The sequence below is a fragment of the Peromyscus californicus genome, unplaced genomic scaffold (assembly GCF_007827085.1).
Source record: "Peromyscus californicus insignis strain IS unplaced genomic scaffold, ASM782708v3 Scaffold_15__1_contigs__length_86483966, whole genome shotgun sequence".
Classification (NCBI taxonomy): Eukaryota; Metazoa; Chordata; class Mammalia; order Rodentia; family Cricetidae; genus Peromyscus; species Peromyscus californicus.
In genome coordinates, this window is record NW_026294447.1 from 7,991,891 (window position 1) to 8,015,840 (window position 23,950).

At 35.4% G+C, this 23,950-nt stretch overlaps 1 protein-coding gene across 7 annotated transcripts in view; it reads left to right on the forward strand.

Moving 5' to 3' along the window:
• Dgkb (diacylglycerol kinase beta) overlaps positions 1-23,950 on the forward strand; it is a 713,645-nt gene that overhangs the window by 257,009 nt on the left and 432,686 nt on the right. For 4 of the 7 annotated variants that reach the window (XM_052738362.1, XM_052738366.1, XM_052738360.1 and 1 more), the window contains 3 exons: positions 3,899-3,934; positions 10,967-11,083; positions 21,362-21,435. In XM_052738362.1, coding sequence (XP_052594322.1) covers positions 3,899-3,934; positions 10,967-11,083; positions 21,362-21,435 — 227 coding nt within the window. The remainder of the gene's footprint in view (positions 1-3,898; positions 3,935-10,966; positions 11,084-21,361; positions 21,436-23,950) is intronic. The other 3 variants (XM_052738363.1, XM_052738367.1, XM_052738361.1) reach the window with 1 other exon arrangement.

The window sequence follows — 23,950 nt, forward strand, 5'->3', positions numbered from 1 at the left end:
CATCTCTCATTGATTAAATAAAAATATACAGTTCCTGTATTAATTCTAATTAAAAATATATTACATTGAGAATTATATACTGAAGATAATTTTCAAAACTAAAACATTTATTCTTTTCATCTTCAATATTTAAAAATATGTATAAACGAGAGGAAAAGCAGTAATATGATATCTGAATTTATGTTTTGAGAAGTAGCAACTGATTTTTTTTCTGCCTGAGGCCTTAATGTAATTCAAGAAGGGGCAACTAGTGGCATGTTAATTTAATAGCCACCCTTTACCTACTCATTCTGATTGTAAGGATGCTCAGAGATGGGGCAATTTCATCATTTTCATTCTTCAAGTGTCTCTCAGGAGGTGGAGTACCACCTCCAATGCTCTCGGGGCTGGTGGCTTCCTGGTTTAGGTATTGATGTCTTCACCTGATCTCAGGTAGGCCTGCAGCTTTGCTGGCTTCTCTCTCTCGTCCTTAGTTACTCTATTCCATTGTCCAGAGAAGTTCAGCCTGTTTCTTTACTGTCTCCATCTCAACACCTCCCTGCCAAGCCCACACACTCTGAGTCCACAGCAGTGGCTACCTAACATCCCTCCGGATCTAAGGAAGAAAGAGCCCCCATATCAGTATCCATAAACTACTGATTCAAGACAAGTGATAGCAAAGTGATAGAGGGGTTTTGAGTTCCTTTTACAATAATTCTTTTGTTTGCTTTTATGCCTGAACTATTGGGTTTTGTTTTGTTTGTTTGTTTTTAACAATGTGATATATAGCTTTGGCTTTTTTACTTTAGATCGTAGCATTCAGACCCCCGTGAGGTTCACTACACATGTGTGTTTCTTAACCATCAGGCACTGGCATGGTATCAGCACAATGGGAAAAATGCAATACCTGTCTGTGTCGACTCCACCTCGTCTGAAGGTTCATGGGCACTAGCTTGCTTTTATCATGCCCACACCCAGCTCTCTCTGCTATTCTTTTCCAGCACCCTACTCACCTGTATTTCTTTTTTTGGGTGAATAGAGCTTTAAGTCACCATGAAAACATTGCTTGCTATCTCTTTCCTCTCCATGTACAGCCATTCTTTTTTCTAAACCTAGAAACTTCATTGCTTTTACCAGAATAACATACATTTTTTTTATTCTAATACCACTGAAGAAATAATCTAATGTATTTTTAAAACCAAGAATGGAAATGTAGCACATAATTTATTTTCTCACAACTATACCGTGCTTGCCAAACACATTACAGTGAATCCTAGGAAATATTGAACTTATATTCAATCACTGCTATTATTTTTGTTGTGTATTTATAAGTATTTTTTCATATGTGAGGCTGTAGAGATTCATTTTAATGCATTTCAGATGAATGCAATGCATTTATACATATAAATACTACATAGCATGTACTATGTACACCTATATATGCATAATCCATATTACTTATTAATTTATATTTTCATGGTAAATCACATCTATTGTGATACAAAATCCTTATTTCAGCAAGCACTTTCTACTATTAAGCATGATTTTCTGCATAATGAAATTACTAAACTTATACCTAAGAAAATTAGCAGCAATTCCATATAATCACTTGTTATCCTGCTCATATTTAAGTGTGTGTGAGTATCTGAAACATAGGTTTTATTGCTTTCATTTGTTTATTAAGCTGTTAGAGAAATGGGGTGTCATTTTGGACACTTGCATTGTATTTGGTTGTTATCCTGAACAATTTATAGAAGTACAGCCACCTCAGTTAGCTAGAAGCTTGCTTCCTCATACAAGACAAAGGAGAATGCGCTTTGCTAAGTTGGAAACCTCTTACGATTCTGTCCAGGGTCTTTGGGAAGGTCTCACTTTGGTTGCTCAAGAGTCTCACAATTCCCCGGCTCATGACATAACACTGGATAAAGAGCAATAGGAGATAGATCGGTAATGTGGCTGACACAGAGCTTTGAACTGGCTTTGGTAGAAAGGAGCACATTTTGCTCATCACTCACTGGCTTACCTGTTCCATACATTGAGAGGATTGGAAGTCAGGATTATTATTAAAATCAAGAATGTCTCAGTGAAAACTCAATCTATCTTTAAAATAACATAAATTACTTTTTTATTTTTTCCTGTCGGTGAGATATTTGGCCAAAGTTCCTGTTTACAACTTGATGAATTTTTGATCAGAAATCTGTGGCAGTAGTGTTTGCTACTCATGCCATAGAAGGGTCTTCTAAATAGAGTTGTAATCTCTTCTAGCTGTAATTTCTTCTAGAACTCTCCTAGACACGTTTCATCTGCAACAGATTCCTCTTTCTGTTTCAGTGCATAGCTCTGAGGGTGCCTGGGGTTTTACCCGTCTTAGACATGGGTATACATTTATTATTTATTTTTCATTTCCTGCTCTTCCTAGAGTTTTACTGGTTAAAAGAGTAAAACAGAATTCTGTGTGTCTGTTGTTTTTAAAGTCCACCACGGCGGCAATCAAACATTATCTCATTATCCGGATCTTCCTTCACATGGCTTAGATCTGGGGAAATACAATTGTACGCATTTACATAAGAAATTCAAGTTTGAAAACAGTAGGAAATTTTATTCAGTATTTTGTGTGTGTGATAGCCAACTCTCCTTGCAAATTGGTGTGTTCTGTACTAAGTTCCACAGAAGCCAGGACTGTAGGCTTTGGGAATTAGTTAATCTTCTCTTTGTTTCTTACACACATGTGAACCCACACACAGACACATATGCACACATATTTCTCAGGTGACTCAGAAAGCCTTGGCAGTGGTAGATAATGGAAGATATACTATCATGAAGGCTAAAATTTTTGATTTAACCTAATCTTTTTAAACTACTTTCAAATAAAAAGGTGGTACTTATTTATTTATACATAAATTGTCTAGATTTATGAATAGTAATGGAATTTAATAATAGTAATGTTTCCATATTATGGCAAGGAGCAAATACCGTTAGTTCTGCCTGCATCCAAAAGGGACAGTCTAGAGGAAGAGATGAGAGCATGCTGGAAAATGGAATGTTGGTATTGATGAGGAGAAAGATATAAAGTTGTGGGTATTGCTGTATGAAGGTCTACGCCAGCTGAGAATGAGTTCTTTCACAAACAAAGCCATCTCTGGAGGTTCCTTGTCTCATAATGTTGTGTCAGGACTTTCAAATTTTTAAAATATTTTTATTTGTTAATATGTTTACATACTTTTTCACCCTTCAGGCCCTTTGTGTATGTATTCTGGCTTCTGGTTTTGTGTTTTTATGGGATTCCTGGGTGTGTGTATGAGTGGGTCTCTGTGTCTATATATGTTTCTTATGCTTTTTCTTGGGCTCTTTTCCTTCTGTTTGATTGTTTGGTCCTGTTCTGATGTGTTTGTTTTTGTTTTGTTTTGTTTTATTATTATTCCCTGGAAGTCTGTTTGTTTCCTTACGACAGGCAGAGAGTAGGGAGACTTGAATGGGAGGGGAGGTGGGGAGACATTGGGAGGAGCAGAGGAGGGCAAATTGTAATCTGGATATAGCATACGAAAAAAATCTGTTTTAGTGAAAAAAGAAAGGATTCTTAATTATTAAGCTAATGATTAAATTGATATTAATAAAATTATCACCATAATAAAAGTGTGTTCACAAAGGCAGTGGAAGCCTGGGTAGTTGGCAGGAATGTTCATCAGTGTAGTCTGAAAAAATGAAGTCATCCTGTGGGGTAAGTTATTTCACAATCTGACATATTCTGCTTTGAGCATTCTTTATTTAATGGAAAGATGCCCATTTATTTAACCCAGGGGAACAAAAAAAATACATGAAGAGACTGTGGTTCCAATTCATGTATCTCACAGATGTGTGTTGTGTGGTTTTTATTGTCAACTTTGGTTTTTCGGCTTTTATATAAACTTCTCTTTCTCAGCAGACTATGCCCACTGGAGGAGTTTCAGTTCCTGAGGTATGTAAGAAAAATGTTATAACTGTTACAACTAAAAGTCATGATCATCTTAGATTGGTGCAAGGGATATTTTCAAAGAATCTGAATAATACATGATATTAACACTTTAAAATTAATGCAATAATGTTAATTTTATATTTGTCAACATTTTGATATTGGAAGTAAAATTCTTTGTATTTTCAATTATGGGATAGTCTTAGAGAATTTTCAATTTATATTTGTGACAAAAATTAGGATTATCAGAAATTATGTTTCATAAAATATCTAGAGAAAAATTAAAAGTCACTTTGCAAAGATTATGAGCACTATACATTCTATTCACATATGAAATTCTCAATATCAGTGGAAGGACATGACAAAAATTTCTAATCACCTCCACTCTTTGAGACCATTAGTATACAGCACTTGATAATAATGTGCTGAGAAACTTTTGAATAGGAGCAGCCATCACTTCAAGAGTGGCTAAGCACGTATTATGCAGCTTTGTTCACAACTTCATCAGAGTGCTATGAAGTCAAAAGTAAATGCCTTTTGTTTGGAAATAACTGTAAATATTGCCAAAGCTTTTAGTTAACTGTTTAATGAAATTTTATGTTTTGTCATTTAATTAATGAAACCAAACTTTGTTTTATGATAATATCCCAGTCAATAGTTATTATCTCTATAAGAACTGCTAATTGGGTGTTGGCTTGTTTGTTTGTTTTTTAGCATAAAAATCAAATTTACCTGCGTGAGAATGAATTGTTTATAATATATGACTACTACAAAGAAACACGTTTAATCAGAGAATGGTTTAATTGTAAAAGCCATACCTGTTCTCCCCTCCCACCAACAAGTAGTTTTTTTTATAGGATAGGCTTCTAAGAATCATCATAAGTTTCAATGAGAAACTCACTAGAACATGTACTTGAAGATTTTTTTTTGAAATATGATGTTTCTAATCTGAAAGAAACATGAAACAGTGTCTATAAGTAAATTGACTTCATTACTATCAATTTAATATAGAACAGAGATGCTAGGTTATATGCTAAAGTGATAGACAATTTAAATAGTTGATTTATTGCTTTCAGAAGGGTGAGAGAACTGGTTTCACATCTTCAGGTCTCTGACTTTATTCCTGCCCCTCCTGTAGGTCTAGCAAGTGATAACAAACTAAAGAATTCATCATCTAGTTTGGTTCATCTAGAAAGGTACCCATATTTCCCAAAAGCTGTGATTCAGGGCAATTGATTGAAAAGATTCAAAGTATCTGTTATTATGATATGCTATTTCAGTTTTAGAAAACAGAAATTTTATGTATTGTATTTTTTAAAGTCTTCCTTATAGTATGTTTTATTTTCGTAGTGAGATACAATGTTCTCTATAAAATTTAGTTTTTCCCTAACCCTCAAAAATTATTCTATATATTTTATTTTCATCCATTTTGTTCTATAATATCCTCAGACCCAGGTATGGATATATGCATGAGGGAATGCACACATGCTCACTCCATCTGCATCCTTAAGATCCATTCTACGGCATGACTTCTAACAAGTTACTGAAAATACATTTAAAATATTAAGGAACACGAAGAAATTACATATATATTAAGCATTTAACTTTTAAACCATTAATAACTGGTTACACCTCTTACAAAGACCTAGGACTTTCCTATGAGGCCATCTTCTAATGAGCAACACACAGCATTTCTTGAACATAGCACAGTCTTGTCCCATGGCATTTTTTAAATGGTTGTTTTAAAGTATTACAAAAATTCAAGGCATCTGTGTGATAGTTTCATTATTTTTATTATTCATTCCCCAACACAGTTGTGTCTACATATAACTGGAACACCCCCACTCCCATACATACAGTTTTCAAAATTGTTTCCATCCATAGCCTTCAAGCTAGTTTTTATAGCAACAAACCTATCAATTTATGTCCTAAAATTGAAACAGTGAATAATAATTAAATCTTTAACTCCTCTTAAGAAAATAAGAAAGTTTACTTAAGCCGGGTGGTGGTGGCACACGCCTTTAATCCCAGCACTCGGGAGGCAGAGCCAGGCAGATCTCTGTGAGTTCGAGGCCAGCCTGGTCTCCAAAGTGAGTTCCAGGAGAGGCGCAAAGCTACACAGAGAAACCCTGTCTCGAAAAACCAAAAAAAAAAAAAAAAAAAAAAAAAAAAAAAAAAAAAGAAAGTTTACTTAAAACTGGCAGAACTTTTTGAGAATGCCGCGGGAGTCGCTATGTTGAACTTTGAACTTAGTTAACAGAGCCAATGAGGGTAAGCGTCCATGAGCTCTGTCTCCCGTCTTTAAGATTCTTTAGATGGAAGGCTGTAGGCAGAAGGCAGCATGCGTGCCACAGGATGAGCAAGCTCGTCAAGCTGATTTTCAGTTATACATACCATGGTGTTATTTTGTGATTGTGCGGTCATATGTTAGAATAAAGTAAAAATTCAATTACTTAGACATAAGTGCTCCTGTTCTTTAAGTTTCTTCTTTCCACTTAGGATTTTTTTTAATGGAAACACTGTACTATATATCCATCTTTGAAGTTATCTGGGGGTATACGAACCTTGTGTGAGATATATAAAGTCATCACATCGAGTTCACACCATAAAGCATGCCTTCACGTTTAGGGCATGAGTACCACCTAGAGCTACTTTAAACTAGGCTGCAGTTTCTTTTGATTTGTGGTACCCTCTCTCCCCAGGGATACACAATATCAGAACAGCAATTTTCCAAGTTAGGAGGCCTTAGTAAGCAACGGAAGCACCAGGAGTATAACTGAGCACAGCCTCAGCAGCACGGGATGAACTCAGAGACAATATGTAGTAAGGCTTTCCTCATTCTTTCAAATTACCGCCACTTACTGAATTGTTATTTAGTACTAGTACCAGTTCCTCCATTTTCTCTGTTTATCCTGGCAGAAATCCTCCTGCTTTTAAGGTGACTTTGCAGTGGGAAATAACGTGCCTAACCTTGCACAATGATAAGCAACAAGGTCTGGAACTGGGTCTAAACGCAATGCAAATGCCTTTGTCCAGAGTTACTTTAATTTAAGTAAATGCTCATTTAGATTGAGAAGTGGGGGCTGGGAAAACAGTTAGGTGTTTGGTTAAAAGCACCTGCTCCTCTTGCAGAGGGCGCAGGTTCCATTGCCAGTGTCCACACGGCAGCTCACAACCCTCTATTGCACTAGTTCCATGGGATCTCACACCCTTTTCTGACACCCTCCTCTGACCTCCAAGGCGTACACGTGGTACACAGACATATATGCAGGCAAATCATATATAAAATAAAATTAAAGAAATAAACCTAAAATTAAGAATTTAATAAGAAATAAGAAACAGATATCATTAGATTTTATGCCATTCCTTTTATTTGTGCTTAACTTTTATAATTAATTTTAATTAAGATTTCTGGCCAACAACTAAATTTTACTCTAATTACCTAGGATCCCCAATAAATTTCGAGGCTTTGGCTTTCTTGAGGTAAATCTCGCCAGTAAAATATTTAAACTGTAGAGCAGTTTCCTCCCAACGGCAGGTATAGCTGTGGAGCAGTTTTTTAGAGCTGATTTGTGTCTCAAAGCTGTTAAATTTGTGAGCCCTGATGTATGGAAAAAAGTCCTTAAATACCATAAACACGCAAATGAAATGATGGGTTAAGATCACAGCATTGCTGGGTGGTTCCTGTGGCCTGCTCCAGTCTCAGGAAGGGCTATAAGCCCGTACAGACCACTCGTGCTGTGGCAAGTTCTGGGATCCAAGTGATGGCTGCTGCTAACCACAGAGCGCCGTTCTTTGTGGCTTTGTATGAAGCCAAGTGCTCTGCGGCTGCCTGTTTCTCATGCTGAGATCGCGCAGAAAGGAGTAACTCCCGCGCTGGAGGTAATCATCACTTGCTGCTCATAGTTATCCAGTGATCGATAGCAGCAGGCTTAAGTATTGTCCTGAACATCTCTTTTGAAGGAGCAGTTTCCACCAATGTACAAACACTACGCTCTTAGAATCAGCATGGGACAGAAATCTTGTTTGTAAAGCATGTATTTAAAACGAAGTCTTTTTATTTCGTTTATTCCATCATTCTGTTTTCTGTGAATGGTGCCTGGCTTTTCTGCTCTGTTTATTATGATGATTATTCTCCTGGAATTCGAATACAATGCATTCCCCCGTTAAAATCTGTTGCATGACTGGTAGAGTCAGAGAATCACAAAACATTGAATTCTGTGTTTAAAATATCTGCATACAAACACAAGTAGTTGATATTTGAAAATGCTCAAATATCAATAACTGTATTTTCTACGTTGTGGTTAAATTTTCTATATTCTTTCTTGGTCTTTTAGAGTAGTTCTTTTCAGTGTCTGAATAATTTCTATTGACTAAAGCAATAATTTCCCCACTCTTTTTCATCTAGGACAATTTATCTGGCAGAAGGAAACTTGTCTTAACTTGTGGTTTACAACTCAGAAAGTTGAACAAATGAAAATGCAGGTTAAAAGCCAAGGCCAGCCTGCTCTTGTTCTCACAGCGTTTTCCTGTGTGATGTTAGGGAAAAATGTGGGAAGCTCTTCCTGAAACTGAGTAGTTTTAACATTGGAAATTCACTTTCTTAGTATCATGATGGAGTTTGCCAGGCAAGGTTAATGCACTGTTAGACTGGCAGGTAAAGCAGTCTGGGTAGAGTTTTTCAAGGATGTGTTTCCCCTCCTTGGCCCTCATGGGACAAGCAAACGAGTAAGGGTTTTCCAAGTGGATGTAAGACCCCATGTCTAACTACCGTCTTTGTTAACTTACGTCGCATACATCAAATACCACAAATATGTCAGAGAACTCCTAGACAGGTTGGAAACAGATGTTACACAGAGGAGTATTATAATAAGCAAACATTGGGGGAAATTAAATGATTCCATTCTCCTGACTTTTTACTTACAGTCTTGATTACTTTCCCAAATTCATCTAACTATAACATTTCTCCCAAAACCAAGAAATACCCTTGTTTTTCTTGGTATATTTTTTTTAAATGAATGCTTACCATTTTACTATTTGGTAAATAATACATGGAAATACACAAAAAATAGCATGTAGTTTTTTTGTAGTGTGGTCTTTGAGAAGCTAGGCAAGTGCTCTAACACAAGTCATCACCTCCCAATCTACTGAAGATTTTGGATATTGCTTCATAAATCACTTTTCTTGTAATTAGATCTCAAAAATAAAATTCCATCAGCTGAAAACTGAATTTTGAATTTTAAGTTTTTTTAATGTTTCATAATTTTTTACTCTACAGCATTTATTTATGTATTTAAAAAGAATATTTCTATGTAAGAATGTCCTTCCAAATTACAGAAAGTAAAACCCCACATTAACAAGTATCTAGAGCTAATACAACATGCATGCAAGGAAGTGACTAGAAGTACATGGGCACTAAACCAGTAAAATGTCCATGGCCAGACATTACTTATCAATTAGCAGATTGTTTCTTATTGAAACCGGATATTACCCAAGAATTCTAAATGCAATGTTTAATGAACTTTAGAAATTTTAGTGTTTAACCTTAGTTGCCACTCAATTCTTTATCTGTTTACCTTGACTTATCAGACAGTGATAAAGGTCTGTGTATATCAGTAGGACAGCATCCTCTTCTATATGAGACTTTGAGTAAAATCCTCAGCACTATGAAATTGGTATTGAAACACAGCTTAAAGGAATAGAGAAACCTTCTATCATCATGCCAGAGACCTAGATGTCGAGACCAAGTTTTCAAAATATCCAGAGCCAGTTTTCCACAGAGTGAAGAACAGTTCCAGAAGTTCTGAATTAGAAGGGTGATTGCTGTCCTCAAGGGACAATGAGGATGCCAAAGGCAGCTGGATAGAGCAAAAGGGGGTGTGTCAGATTGCAGAGTATTGACTATGGGAAGGAAAGATAAAAGGATGTTGGTCCAGGAGGTGACTATCTCAAAAATGTAGGGAAAAAATGATAATGTTATATTTGCTTTAGCCGTTGATGGGTAGTGTGTAGTTGTTTAAGGAATGCTAAGTGTTTTGGGTACATACAGGGAGAGACTGAGAGGGCATTTGTATATAAGAGCTAAGTTTTAGGATGAGACATGAATTGAAGTTATGCATTTAGACATTTTCATAAAAGTGAAGGTGAAGTTACCTTGGAAGCAAGTATGTACTGTCAGGATGATTGGGTCAAGGCAGTGGCTTACTACAGATACCAAAGTGGACCAAAGAGTAAGCAAAAGAGACTGAGACAGCACATAGTGAAGTATTTCAAGAGACATGAGGAGGAGCAATATCCTCAGAGCAGAGTGAGGCAAGAGTTCAAGAAGTAGGAAGACATTCACTCTGTCACAAGCTGTTGTTTAGGTAGAGGAAAACACCATTCAGTGTATCAGTGAGAAGCTTATTGATAAATTGAATAAAAGCTGAGTAGAGGTAATAATTGATGATTAATTTAAAAAGAATAAGAAGAGAGGAAAGAAGCAAACAATTCTTACTCTATATACATATTCACACACATTATATGCATATTTACATATTCTTCTGTTTATTTCATTATGGAATTAGAAGGAACAGAAACTGAATTTCCCAGTACATAAATCTCTAATGTACATAGTAGCTTCAAAATTCATCATTCAGTTAGAAGTCATTTTTAATGTTGAATGTATTTATAAATACTAATTTTAGTACTTAATCTCAAAACATGTAAATTGTAACCTATCTGATTGGTAATGAAAGTAATAAATTTTAATAGTTCTTACATACCTTTAATAATGGGTGCCTCCAGCATTACAATTTCAGTTTTGTCCCCATGTTTTTTTTAACTGGTAGAATATTTTGATCATGTTGGTATAAAATATATTGATTTGGTTGAAAAAAAAGCTTTTGTATTTTTCAAAACACATTCTAGATTAGCTATTTGGCCCAAGTTTATGATCATGGAGGTCTTTCAAAAGACTCCCTTAACAAACCATTTCTGCCTCTTAATTTTTAATATAATTTGTCAAATATATTTTATATATGTTTTTCTTTTTCACAGGAGAGACAGTCAACAGCTAAAAAGGAAAAAGGCAGCTCGCAGCAGCCCAATAAAGTGACAGATAAGAACAAAATGCAAAGAGCTAATTCTGTTACTATGGATGGGCAAGGTTTGCAGGTAAGCCTTTCCAGAGTCCAAACTACAGTAGCATTCATATTTGTTACTTTCATATTCTGAGAAGGGCATATGTTCGGTTATCAACACATTCTCTCATCATTTATATTATCTCAGTAGACTTCTTCAGAACGATCATTACTAATTTATCAAAATGTCAGTCTTATACTTGATTGACAGAATGACATTCTGGGTAGATTAATCATTCATAATGTTATCTCCATTTAAAATAAAATTGGCAAAAAATCTTCTGTGAATCTGAAAGTCAGAACTAATATATAACTTATTATGTGCACATGTGTTATTTACACCTATTATCTGTCTCAATCCACTTATAAATACACACACACATACATACATGCATATGTACACACACATGCACAAGCTTTGTATAGGTCTAATTTTGAAGAGTTTATTGATTGTGAAATTATGCCTTTAGGAAAGAAAAAACATGCATTCTGTGAAAACAATTTTCTTTTAAATAAAATAATAAAAATGAGGTATTAAGTGAATATATCCATATTTCTACATTTTTAAATTAAACTCAAACATCATACATGTTTCTAGTTTAGACAAAGAGAAGTGGTTGAAATTTTTTTTATAAATCTGTTAATTATAACTATGTCCCCCGACATAAAAAAACCCATCCTATCCACCCACATTATAAAATATTTTGTGCAATAAATCTATTTAACTAATTTGCCAATGTTAATAAAAATAAGTATTTGTTAAAGTAAAAAACATCGTTTTAGTCTTTAGAATTGTATGATTACTTCATTTTTTCACCTATATGTTTCTATGAATTGTATATTCTTTTCTTCTTAGTGTATTTGAAGTTTCAAACTTCTTAGCAACTGCCAACCACATGGATGACTGTGGCACACATTTACATACAACACATGGTGATTCTAATACATATAATTTTAATCAGATTTAATTAATGATTTCATCTTTTTTAGTTGTTATTTTATTTGTTTTACTAGGTATCGCATGCTTCCTATCCCATAAGTAGCACAGTTAAGAGTAAACAGAATATGTCTAATAATTGCTTGATAAAAATGTTGAAAAGTTCATGCAATTTAAATAATAATTGCTTACCTATTGATAATTTTTGTAATCTAGTAAGATACATGACAAATAGAAACTCTTTCCTGAGTAATTAAATGTAAATGTAAAAAGAAATTTTGAACAAAAGTTATTATATTCATGTATATAAAATTCAATTATGAAATACTATGTCTGAGCATCATTTTTGGAAATCATATCCATGTGTTTAACAATATCACATGTGACTCATCTCAAATTTGAAATCTGTCCACAATTTTGATAGCAAAAATTTTACTGTGTGATCCCATAGATTTTGGCCAAGCACCATCAACACTTAAATTTAAAACAAAAATTATAAAGACTGATAAGTTTAAATTGTTAATCACTCTGGATTACTGCCTAAAAGCTCAATTTGTAAATTTAAGTGCATTAAGCACATGCTTAGGTACATATTTCTCATCATGAAAAGCAAGCATAGATCATTTACTAATGTTTACCAGAAGACAAGAACTATGGCACTATTCTACATAAATTTTGCATAGTTTAAATCTGTTTGATAATCCTCTCAACTAACATGAGCTTGGTGTCATTATGTATCTAATTACCATTTTAAAATCCATTGTTTTGATTCTCTGAACTTAACAATTTCCCCATGTCCCTGCCAATAGTCAGTGATAGAGCCAAGTCTTACTGAGGAATACCTTGGCTGACATCCTGTGTTTTACTCCTCCAACATCTTTTATCTTATTCACCAAATCCAGACGTGTGTCAGTGCCAAGCTTAGGAGCACTCTCTTCTATTGTGCCATTGTGTGTTGTGTCACAGTCTAAGACAGCAACTGTTAACTAGAACAGCAACGTCTGTGCTCTCTGTTTCCTAAGATTAAGTAGTCAAATTTGAACATTCTCAGTTTAAAGCAAGAATGGAAAGGTATGTGCAGAGTACCATAAAGGTTTTATATGATGCAGTAATATAAGTTACATTTTAATATTTATTAGAGACAACGCTGAAATATTTAACCTTCTACAGACAGGGATAGTCATATTAAAATACAGATGATCAACATTTTTTACACTTGTGGTTCTATGACAATAATAAATTTTCATAACAATGTTGACATGTGAAATTATTAGCTAAAGTTGTCAGTTGGCAAATGCGGACGTCAATTCAGACAAAACAGTAGGAAATAAAAGTGTGAGTTTCAAAATTTTTTGAGTTTAAATTGGTGTATTATCCTTTAAATAATTGAGTTCATCTTGGATGTGGGAACTCACATAGCATTGAAGATAATGGAAAAATGGGAAAAAATCCCTTAATTATTTTATGGAAAACAGAAAATATATTATGGCTGCATATCATTTTTGAAACAATACAATTATTGTTTTTTGAGGTAATGTAAAAATATATACCAAAATAAATTAATTTTCTGTTAGGCTTAAAAGGTTTATGTCATGGAAAAGCCTTGAGTTGCAGCCCAGTTTGCATATAACTCATTGACAGGAGAGGTCTACACTGCTTAAAGAAGATTAATCATAGTTAGGCACATTCATCTTCCTCCTTTTCAGCTAACCAGTATAATGATCAGGATTATTATTTCTAATTAGAGGAAGTAATAGATCATGCATAACCCTAGGATGAGTCTCATTAATTAACCCAAGTCCTAGGGGACTTCAGATAGCAGTGGCCTGGCACTCTGTCTTTGTCACAGCGACACCATAGGTTTACACTTCAAACACAATATCAAATGTAATGGAAATGTCAGTTTTTAACATACGAGAACTTCAGTAATAATGAGGGTAATCCTATGTGAACAAACAAGGAAAAAAACAATAATTGGTTAAACTTTATTATGAGATGTTTTTCTTGATCATAAATATTATGTAAAATTTCTGAATCAAAACATCATTAGAGAATGAAAGAATCCAGCTTGTAAGGCTTCAAATCTATGACAAAGTGATGTTAATACTTAATATCTAAATCCAAACTGATGTGTTCTTCCACACAATTCATTTACCCTGTTATCCAGTAAAACTTGGTGTTTTATAATCACCAATAAACTGAACATAAACACACGCACTATGACAACTACTTAGTATGTATACAAGTCAGTTCATTTCCTTGATCAGTGTGTATAATGCCTTAATCTTATTGACTCATTTCTAATTAGTTCTTTATAGTCATTCTAACTTCACGTTTCTGTGCAAAGTTATTGGTCTATAGTTTTTAAGAACTACAACTTTTCAGCAGGGCACAGGGCAGTGGTGGCACATGCCTTTAAAATCCCAGCATTCAGGAGGCAGAGGCAGGCAGATCTCTGAGTTCAAGGTCAGCCTGGTTTATAGAGTGAGTTCCAGGACAGCCAGGACTACACACAGAAACTCTATCTTGGGGAAAAAAAAGAACCACAACTTTTCAACTGAGTTCACCTCACCACACATATGTTATGTTATAAACAATACACAAGACACAGAGCTGAGCAAGACAAATACAGGCAAAAAGTTGGGGGTGTGTATAGTTAAAGAGACAGCCTAGAATGTAATACATGGGTAACTGATTCAAACTGACAAGATCATTAGCCATTTGGATTTATGGGCAATGTGTAACTCTAAGCACTGTTAAGAGTATGCCTCCTAAGCTTTAGGTACAGCAAGGACTTTAAGGCTAGAGAGAGACAGTCCACACAGAAAGTTGTAGAGGGTACTTTAGAGAATTAATAAGTACTAGATGTTCTAAGTTCTGGAAAGCTTTTATGAGCACTTTGACTTTTGTTGTGAACAGAAAAAGAATATGTTTCGCAGTATATTTTAAAGGTCTCATTCTTGTTAAGATTGGTTTATTAGAAAATTGGTTGGCCAGTGCATAACTACCATGGGCAGTTAAAGGTTATAGGATTAAAGGCTCACCATAGAGTTTTGTAGGTAGAGAAATGTTTTGAGAACAGAAGCAAACTGATAAAACAAGGACTAAATGGCATGCTTGTATGGAACTGGCAGTGACTAAAGTGGCAGAGTTGATGTCAACTGAGAAGCTGAAGAGCTTGGGTGACTGTGGTTGGAGAAGAAATTCCTAATGCCAAAGAACTTACCTCCACCGAGTAGTCATACAGACACGTAAATCTGCAGTTCAGGGGAAAGAATGAGTATGGATTTGGAAGTAAAGCATGTCCTCATGGTACTCAGAATGATCAAATAAGATGAGATTACTGAAGGCAGGAGCCTATGGAGGGAGGTGCTGCATTGGATCCACAACCAGCTTAACTCCAGAATCCCACTCTTTAAATTTACTGTACTAGACTGCCCCTATATAAGAATAAGGGAGACTTAAAATGATGAAATCTGTGCAGCATAGAGGAGAATCCAATATTAACAATCTCTTTATTCATGGTTTTTCACTACTTTGAGAAGACTCAGTGTGTCTCAGACATTTCAAGCACAGAGGTTGAGTGATGGACAACTGAGAGAATACCCAAATGTGGCTTTCATCGTTTTCACATGTTGTTCTACTCTACAATGATCTTGTATGCAATGGGAATATGTGCCTTCAAGTATTCATAGTTTAGGGAAAAAGGTCAATTTTTGATGGTTGTTTCTTTTGTGTTGTAATCTCAACAAAATGTACTTGTATTTTAGCATCAATGAATGAGTTTTCAAATAACATACTTGTTTTTACTTTATTTCAAAATGTTTTCATAACAATGATTTTTAACAGTAATGGGACTTAAGACCCACTCAACTTGAGGGAAACCATTCCTGACATTGGAAAACTAGCCCACTCCTCTTTTCTGGTGATGTCATGGATCTTGAGGGAGAACCTACAACCCCCACCTTTCTTAACCAGCATAATTCATAATAACAACCTAAGCATTTGTGCTTGTAGTCACAGACACACACAGCCCTCCTCCATCACCAAGGAAACTCCTCTTTGCAATGCACAGTACAGAAAAACACAACCAATCAAAAGGCAGAGTTGTGGATCCCAGTCCTCACTGACATATCTACAAAACATTCCCACACCTAAGGTTCAGGGAACATTGCTGAAAAGGTGTCAAAAGAGTTTAAAAGCAAGAGGATTAAGGAGTTTGCTGTAAGATTGTGTCCCCTTCTAATTGCAGAAGCTACACTCATAAAGACTCACCAAAATGATAGTCTAAAACATGAGCTGAGCAAGAACAATAAAAGTAGACATGCCAAAATGGATGGCAGAAGGCCCAGGGGGCCTCAACCCTACACAAAATCTTTGGGAAACTAAGGGAGGCTGACATTGTGAGAAATAATCTTCCCTAGGGAAGAGCGCACCAGTTGGCATTCCAATACAAAATGGTGAGTTCTGAAAATATACATACAAGTAACATTAAACAGACTGAGCAGGTTGTGTTGAGGATATGTATGTATACACATGTACATTAATGCTTATGATAACAGTTAAAATAAAGAGGCCATGAATTTGAAAGGGAGAAAGGAGGGATATATGGGAGAGTTTGAAGGAAGGAAAGGGAAGGGTGAAATAATGCAATTATATTATAACCTCAAAAAAGTTCCTTGGTAAAGGATAGATTAGATGTAAGAAAGTAAACGAGTATAAATAACATTGATGCATGCCTGTTGTGGAGCCCTTAGGTCCTTATTTTACAAATTATCTTAACAATATACTTTAGGCAAAGGAAACTACTCCAGGGCTGAGGATGAGATTCAGTTAGTAGAGTGCTCAGCTGATGTCCAGGAAGCTCTGGCTTGGATACCCAGTACTGATAAAATGTAATGGTGGTGTGTGCCTGTAATCCCTGATACAGGAGAATCAAGTTCACTCATCCTCTGCTAAATAGTGATTTTGAGACCAGAACTTATCTCAAAGTAAAGAAAATAAGGGATGTAAACGTGGCAATGAGTGAGGGGGAATAGAGCTAAGGAGAGAGGGAAGAAATCAGGAGAGGAAAGGAAAACATACATACTAACCCAGAAGTACATTAACTTCTGAGTTTAATGACTGGATTGAATCAGTGCAAGAGAACATTTCTTTGGGTAGGCAATGATAAAAAAGAAATAAAGTACAATTTTAGCAATACATTTTTAGGTGGTTTGGTGTAAAAGCTCTTTTTATAGTTCTTGAAACATGTTTGTGAATATGAAATTGTTATAAGAATTTAAAAAACTTAAAAAATTTTAAAACAATTGTGCGATGTTTCCATAAAACTTTATTCATCTATATCTATATCTATATCTATATCTATATCTATATCTATATCTATATCTATATCTATATCTATATCTATATGTCATGCCAAGTTGTAGAAGCCAAGCCAAGTGTTGATGTTCACTTCATCAGTACATATGATTTACATTATAATACAAATCAGTTGCTCTAGACTGAGTTCTGTGATGGGAAGAACATAATTTCACTGGACAGATCTCTCTGGAAATCAGGATGCAGATTTTGAATGAATTAATAGGTGAAGTACCACATCTAATGATTCATGTTTTCCTTTATCGGAGATAATTTAAGTTATGAAAATGAGTATTCCCATTATCCTAACTGAGGGTGGCATAATGTAAGATAAAAAAGAGGTTTTTGCATGGTTTTGCTATCAAGTTTTAAATTTCTTTTTCTGAGGGAGTAGGTGTATTAGTATGTTTGATAAACAATGAAGTGTTTCATTGTGCCTGATTCCATATGTATTTTGTGCTGAGCCCTCATGGGTCTTGCTTTCCTTTAGGTTATCTAGCATATAAGAAATTACAAAAGAATGAACCACAAGGCAGTGGAGTAGCCAAGATCACCATCACTATTTTTGTCTCACTTACTTGGAGTGCAGGGGTAGGGTGTAGGAACAGCTCCACATTTTCATCAGCAGTAGTGCTCAGTCTGTGGCATCTCCGAAGTCACCTTTAGGTCCTCTCAATTTCCAAGTCCCAGTCTGGGTAGGAAGGAGAGGGGTTGATTCTCTTCTTCCTTTAGAGAGCACATGCTCCAGCCATCTTGTATTTGGATCCTGGGTCTGCAATGACAAAATGCCACAGATATGGCTTACGTTGAGACTTTTCTTCTCACACAGATCAAGGTTTGAGGTGTCCAAGAGCATGGCACAGGCAAACTTATTGATTTTGAGGTGTCTTCTTTGGGTTTAGAGGCAGCAAGCAGCTCATTGTGTATGCACATGTTCTTTCTGTGTGCTGGGAGAAATGGGAACAGGGGAATGCCATCCTAGCGACTGCCAGTGTACTTCACCAGATGACACATGAGCATGTTTTTCGACTTGTTATTTATTCTCTTACCTGACAAGTCATTGGAAGCTCAATGTCTTAAACATTCATCTATATTTGTACACACGTGCGTATGGGCACACTCGGGTTCTGCAAGCACCAGAAGCTACCAAGATGGAAACAGTGCAAGGGAGATCACTCAGCGCTATTCTTCCCATTCCTTTTCTCAGAGCAGAAAACGTCTTAACTTGTCAAACTTGACAGAGGCTAGACAGCATTGCAGGTCTTTGGCTCTCAAACCTAAGACTTCTGTCTACTTAGCACCCACATTTACTCAAGCAGATAGGCCTTCTTTTTATAGAAGCAAAGGTTATCACAAATTTAAAGCTTTTTCTCTGAGCATAGAAAAGGATGCCAGACTTGCCTGGAATAACATTTCTGGTCTGACAGACATTCTGTGTTGCCTCCACACCTGAGCCTCACAGCCACTGCTTCTTCCCTGTCGGTGCAGACTGGAGAGAAACGAGGGGTTAGGTGGGTTAGTCAGCCTCTACCGAAGGAGCCCAGCTCCACCCTGACTGGTGGGATACCCAGATGTCTTAGACATTGTCATATTTTATAAGCACAGTGTTGTGGAGAGACGTACTGCAGCCAACCTTACTCCTTCTCTAGTTCCATCTTGGACAATTGACTTTCTTGAATGTGAAACAACATCATTCTAAATTCTTCAAGTTCTCTGACATTTCTCTAAGTCATTTTATTGACTTATCCATCTAACTAGAGTGTATATATATATATATATATATATATATATATATATAAAACTTTGTGTTATTCTGCAGAACACCATTGATTTTATGATATGTTCTGTGATGTATTTCTTAGTTCATAAAAGTTTGTAAATTTGGAACTAAATTTTTAGCGATCTTTGTTATAATTTATAATGACACTTATGAATATCTCAATAGCTATTTTAGAAAAGCGTTTCAAAATGTTTCAAGAGAATTCTGACCAAGAGTGAATTTTAAATATAAAATGATATAATAATTAACCATGTAAGAGGTTAGGAAAGGAAAAAGTCATTATGATAGATATTTGAATTTTTATTACTTTGTTCAAAACCTAGTATATGAGCTATGGAGATGGCTCAGTCAGGAAAGAAGTTGCCATACAAGAAGAAGGACCTGAGTTCAGTTCCCCAGTACCCATCTAGAACACCCAAGAGCAGCACTTTACTGTTGTAATATGAACACTGTGGGTTCAGAGACAAGAAGGATCCAGATCTTAATGGTCAATGAACTACAGACACTGAGAGATTCAGTCTCAAAAAATAAGATAGAGAAGTTCTTGAAGAAGACATTTAACCTACACACACATAAACATATAAACACACTCACACACATATGCTCATACACCAACAAATGCACACAGATATGTATACATACATATTCACACATACACACACAGTATTATTTTGAAGTGCTCATGTTTAAAGCCAATGAATAACAATTCAAATTAAGCTTAAAAATAAAATAAAATGAACATATGTTATCATTCCTTTTTTGCATAGGATAAATTTAAGGGTTCCAGTTTTGCAATATGAAGGAATGTAAAGGAATTTGTATGCCAGTCTTCAGATAGAGGTTTTATGTTTTGATGTTACCTCATTGTGGTTTTTTATGGGTAAAACTGACATCTATTTCATGCCATCAGGACCAAGGCTTTATGATAGTGGACACTTCATTCACATTAACTGAGCACATTTGTTACAGGGAGGAACAGGAAGTAACTACAGACCCTACAGCTCTCCTGTCCTTGATGACCTGGTTAGAGGTAAAATAGGACAGAAGGAACTTCATTTTCTTTATTAGGGAAAGTAAAACACAGATAGATACAATGCCTAACTTTAGAATGAGTTGGTTTACAGTAGAAAAATGAAGACTATCCCATCCATCATTCACATTTAGCCTATGTGAAGATTATAACATTTCTTCCTTGCCCACACTCATTACAAAGATGCCATTTCACTTAAGATTTGGAGGAAGGAATATTTAAACTGATATCATTAGAGCAGACAGCAAGAAAGGGCATGATGTAATGAAATGATTGCTTTCAATTTTCACATTAAATATTTAAGGATCATCTCTAGAGGAGAAAAAAACACCACATCAAAGATAACCTAATCTACTTCCTAACTTAATATTTAATGTGTCCTATTGGTTTCATAATTTTTTTTGCTAAAATAGTTTTAATTTTTGTTCAAAGCTTCATTTAAACATGATATCAACAGTCTTTGAATAATGGTGTTCCTACCCAGTATACATTTATTGGTGTCTACCTAATAACAGTGAAATCAGATACAAGATTTCTTTTCCACTCTACCTACAATGATCCAATGTTATCATCGCACTGTCACAATACCAGTATTGTATTCCTTCCTGGCCCACTTCTCTGCAGGGTCCAAATTTGTCCATTCACTTGCTTATAGAGTGATTGTTCACTTCTTGCTAAATTAAAATTCCACCAGGAAGCCTTCTTGATCCATAGCAGAATAAATAGTGATGGAAGCAGCACAGTGAGAGATCCTTGCCCACACCATTTACAGGAGGAGAGTAGAAGTTAGGAGACTGCTGCTTAGCAAACAGTCAGTGCTCAATGGGACTCTGTTTTCAAAACAAAGAAAAAAAAGTGTTGAGGCGAGATGATGTGAACTGAAGTACTAGATCTGAAAGAGGCCCCCAAAGGGAGATGGATTCCACATAGAATATCAGCTCTGAGTTAGAGGCATTGTGCAAAAAGAAGCTTTTCTATATGTATATGTAACAGGTTTCTTCGATCCCCTTAAACTGACTTATTGTTGCTAGTTTACGGAATGTTCCACAAATTGTAGCTGTTCTTTTTTCATCTCTTGCCTGTTATTCTGGAGGCTGCAGACACACTTTAAAGAAAGGCTCATGTCTGAGTGTGTTTTTCATAAGAATTCGCAGGCGTCCTCTTCTTATAGCACATACTAATAATTTCCCCCTTTTCCTTCTAGATCACTCCTGTTCCTGGCACACATCCACTTCTAGTTTTTGTCAATCCCAAAAGTGGTGGAAAGCAAGGAGAACGGTATGTTTTAAAAGTTGTGCCCCTTTTTCTATATCATAGAAGTCAAAAGATAAACTACATTCATGATGTAAACAACACTACTTCTCAATGGGTAATAATTCGAGTGATGCTAGCTAACACCTATACATAACAGATTGATATCAATTACTTCTTTTTTATATTTGAAAATTTCATATAATGGCCTTTTGTAAGCATTTTAACTATCAGAGTTCATGAATCTTCATTTTTCTCTACCCCACGTATGACCCTTGCCTCTTAGCAAAGACCTTGGTATATGACAAGGATTCATAAACAGTGTTGAGTGGAAATTGGTTTTCTAAGTGATCAACAGGTGGACCCTAGGTGAATCACAGCCCTTACCAAGGAACAGAAATTATATGCAACTACCAGGCAAAATATATTATGGTAATTTTCTGCATACATTTTAGAGTTCATGATACTGTGTTTCTAGGTGAAGCACAGTATATCTAATACAAATAAAAACAAACTACAATGTCAGGCATCTCAGTATTTATTCTAATCGAAAATACTAAATTTTTCTTTTGTAATGGATTAATAATTAAGCCATAGTATGTAACCAAATATGAAAAGCAAACCACTAAAGAGTGTGTTCTAATATAGATGGGAATCACAAAGTCAGCTATATCTGCCTTAACTCTCCTGGTTTATCATTTTTAATCTCATGTATGAAAACAGGTAAAAGCAAACGTTATGACGGTAGATCAGAGTCCATTGTTGTTTACAACAAATTAGAAAGATTTCCATCCCATTAATAGGGTTTTGAAAATTAATTTTTCTGCTGTCATTGAACTTTTTAGTTCCTCTGATTAAATGAAGCTTGTTCTTTTGTCTTCCAATAAAATATTATAAACTTTTCCTTTTTCAAAGCATGTAGCTATGTTCTACTCTGGCAAATAGATAACTTAATAACCACTCAAAACTTTTAAGTTCTACAATATTTCATTGAAGAGATCAGTTACTTCAGTCATGAAAATAGAAATTAAATAATAATACAAAATTACTTTTTCTGACAAGCTTAATATATTACATGTGCCTTTGTAATTCAATTTATTTCAGAACTAATTAAAACATTAAGATGGTAAATATTAATAGTTTGTCTTGTGGTATTTTTAACACATTGTTTATAATCAGGTTAAACATATCTCCTCAAATGCTTATCGTTTCTTTGTGGTGAAAACTGAAAATTCAGTTTTCTAGCCTAATGAAGTGCACATTATCTTTTGCTACTTAATAGCGCTTTGGCAATAGCGCATCAGAACATTTTGCTCCTATGTAACTGTACCTTAGTGACATTTATCAACCTTTCCACAGCTGCTTTCTCTCCAAATTATGACAGCCTTTGATAACTTACAATGTACTCTCACCTCCGAGATCCTCATGTTTATATTCCACAAGTGTGATCGTGCTGTACTTACCTATCTTTGCATGGCCCATTGCACTTAGCATCTAGGTCTGTCCACGGCATGACAAAGCAACAGGCATCCACGCTGTTGATTCACAGTGAGTCTGTCCCGCACACACTTTATCTGCTCATAACATGGTAGACATGTTGGTTGTTTCCAGTTCTTGTCTACTGTGAGCCATAGGGCAGTGCAGGTGCTTCTTGAACACATTATTTTAACGACTTTGGATACACCGTCTACTAGTGGATCAAACAGTAGTTCAGTCTTTATGATTTGGAAGTGTGCCTCTACTCTTTCCAAAAAGAAATATGCCACTAATACCTACAGGTGAGGGATGCTTTTTATCCAAATCCTCACCAGTCTTTAGTCATTTTAATACCAGCCACTCTTGCTGAGGTCAGGTGATCTTTCATTATGGTTTTCACTTGTTTTCCCTAAGGGTTTGTTGTTGTTTTGTTTTTCTTTTTTATATGTCCTATTGGCCATTCATAAGTCTTCTTTTGAGAAGGTCTATTTCGCTATATTTCTGATATTAATCAGAATTTTTCCAATTTTTAAATTCATATGAATGCTGATATCAGCTCCTTATAAGTTGCATATTTGGGGAATACTTTCTCCTATTCCATGGGTTATGTCCGTGTGTTGCAGAGATGTTTTTACCTATATTAACATGTCAATAAAGGCAGAATATTTTGTAGTCAGATTTTCTTTGGGCCTCCAGCTTGCAAATAACAACATGGAAACTTATTTTTAATTACAGAAGCTTGACCTATAGCTTAGGCTTGTTCCTAACTAGCTCTTATAACTTAAATTCACCCATATTTTTATTAATCTATGTTCTACCATATGGCTTTTACCGCTATCCCGTTCTGTTTGTCGGACTTGTTCTGTGTCTGGCTGGCTTCTCTGCCTCTCTTTTTCCCAGAGTCCTCTCCGTGCTGGAAGTCCCACCTATACTTCCTGCCTAGCTATTGACCATTTGACTCTTTTTTAAACTAATCAGAAGGTGCCTTGGAGAAGATATATCTTCATATGTACAAAAAGATTATTCCACAACAAGATTTAACACCCTTAATGGAAAAATAGTGAAG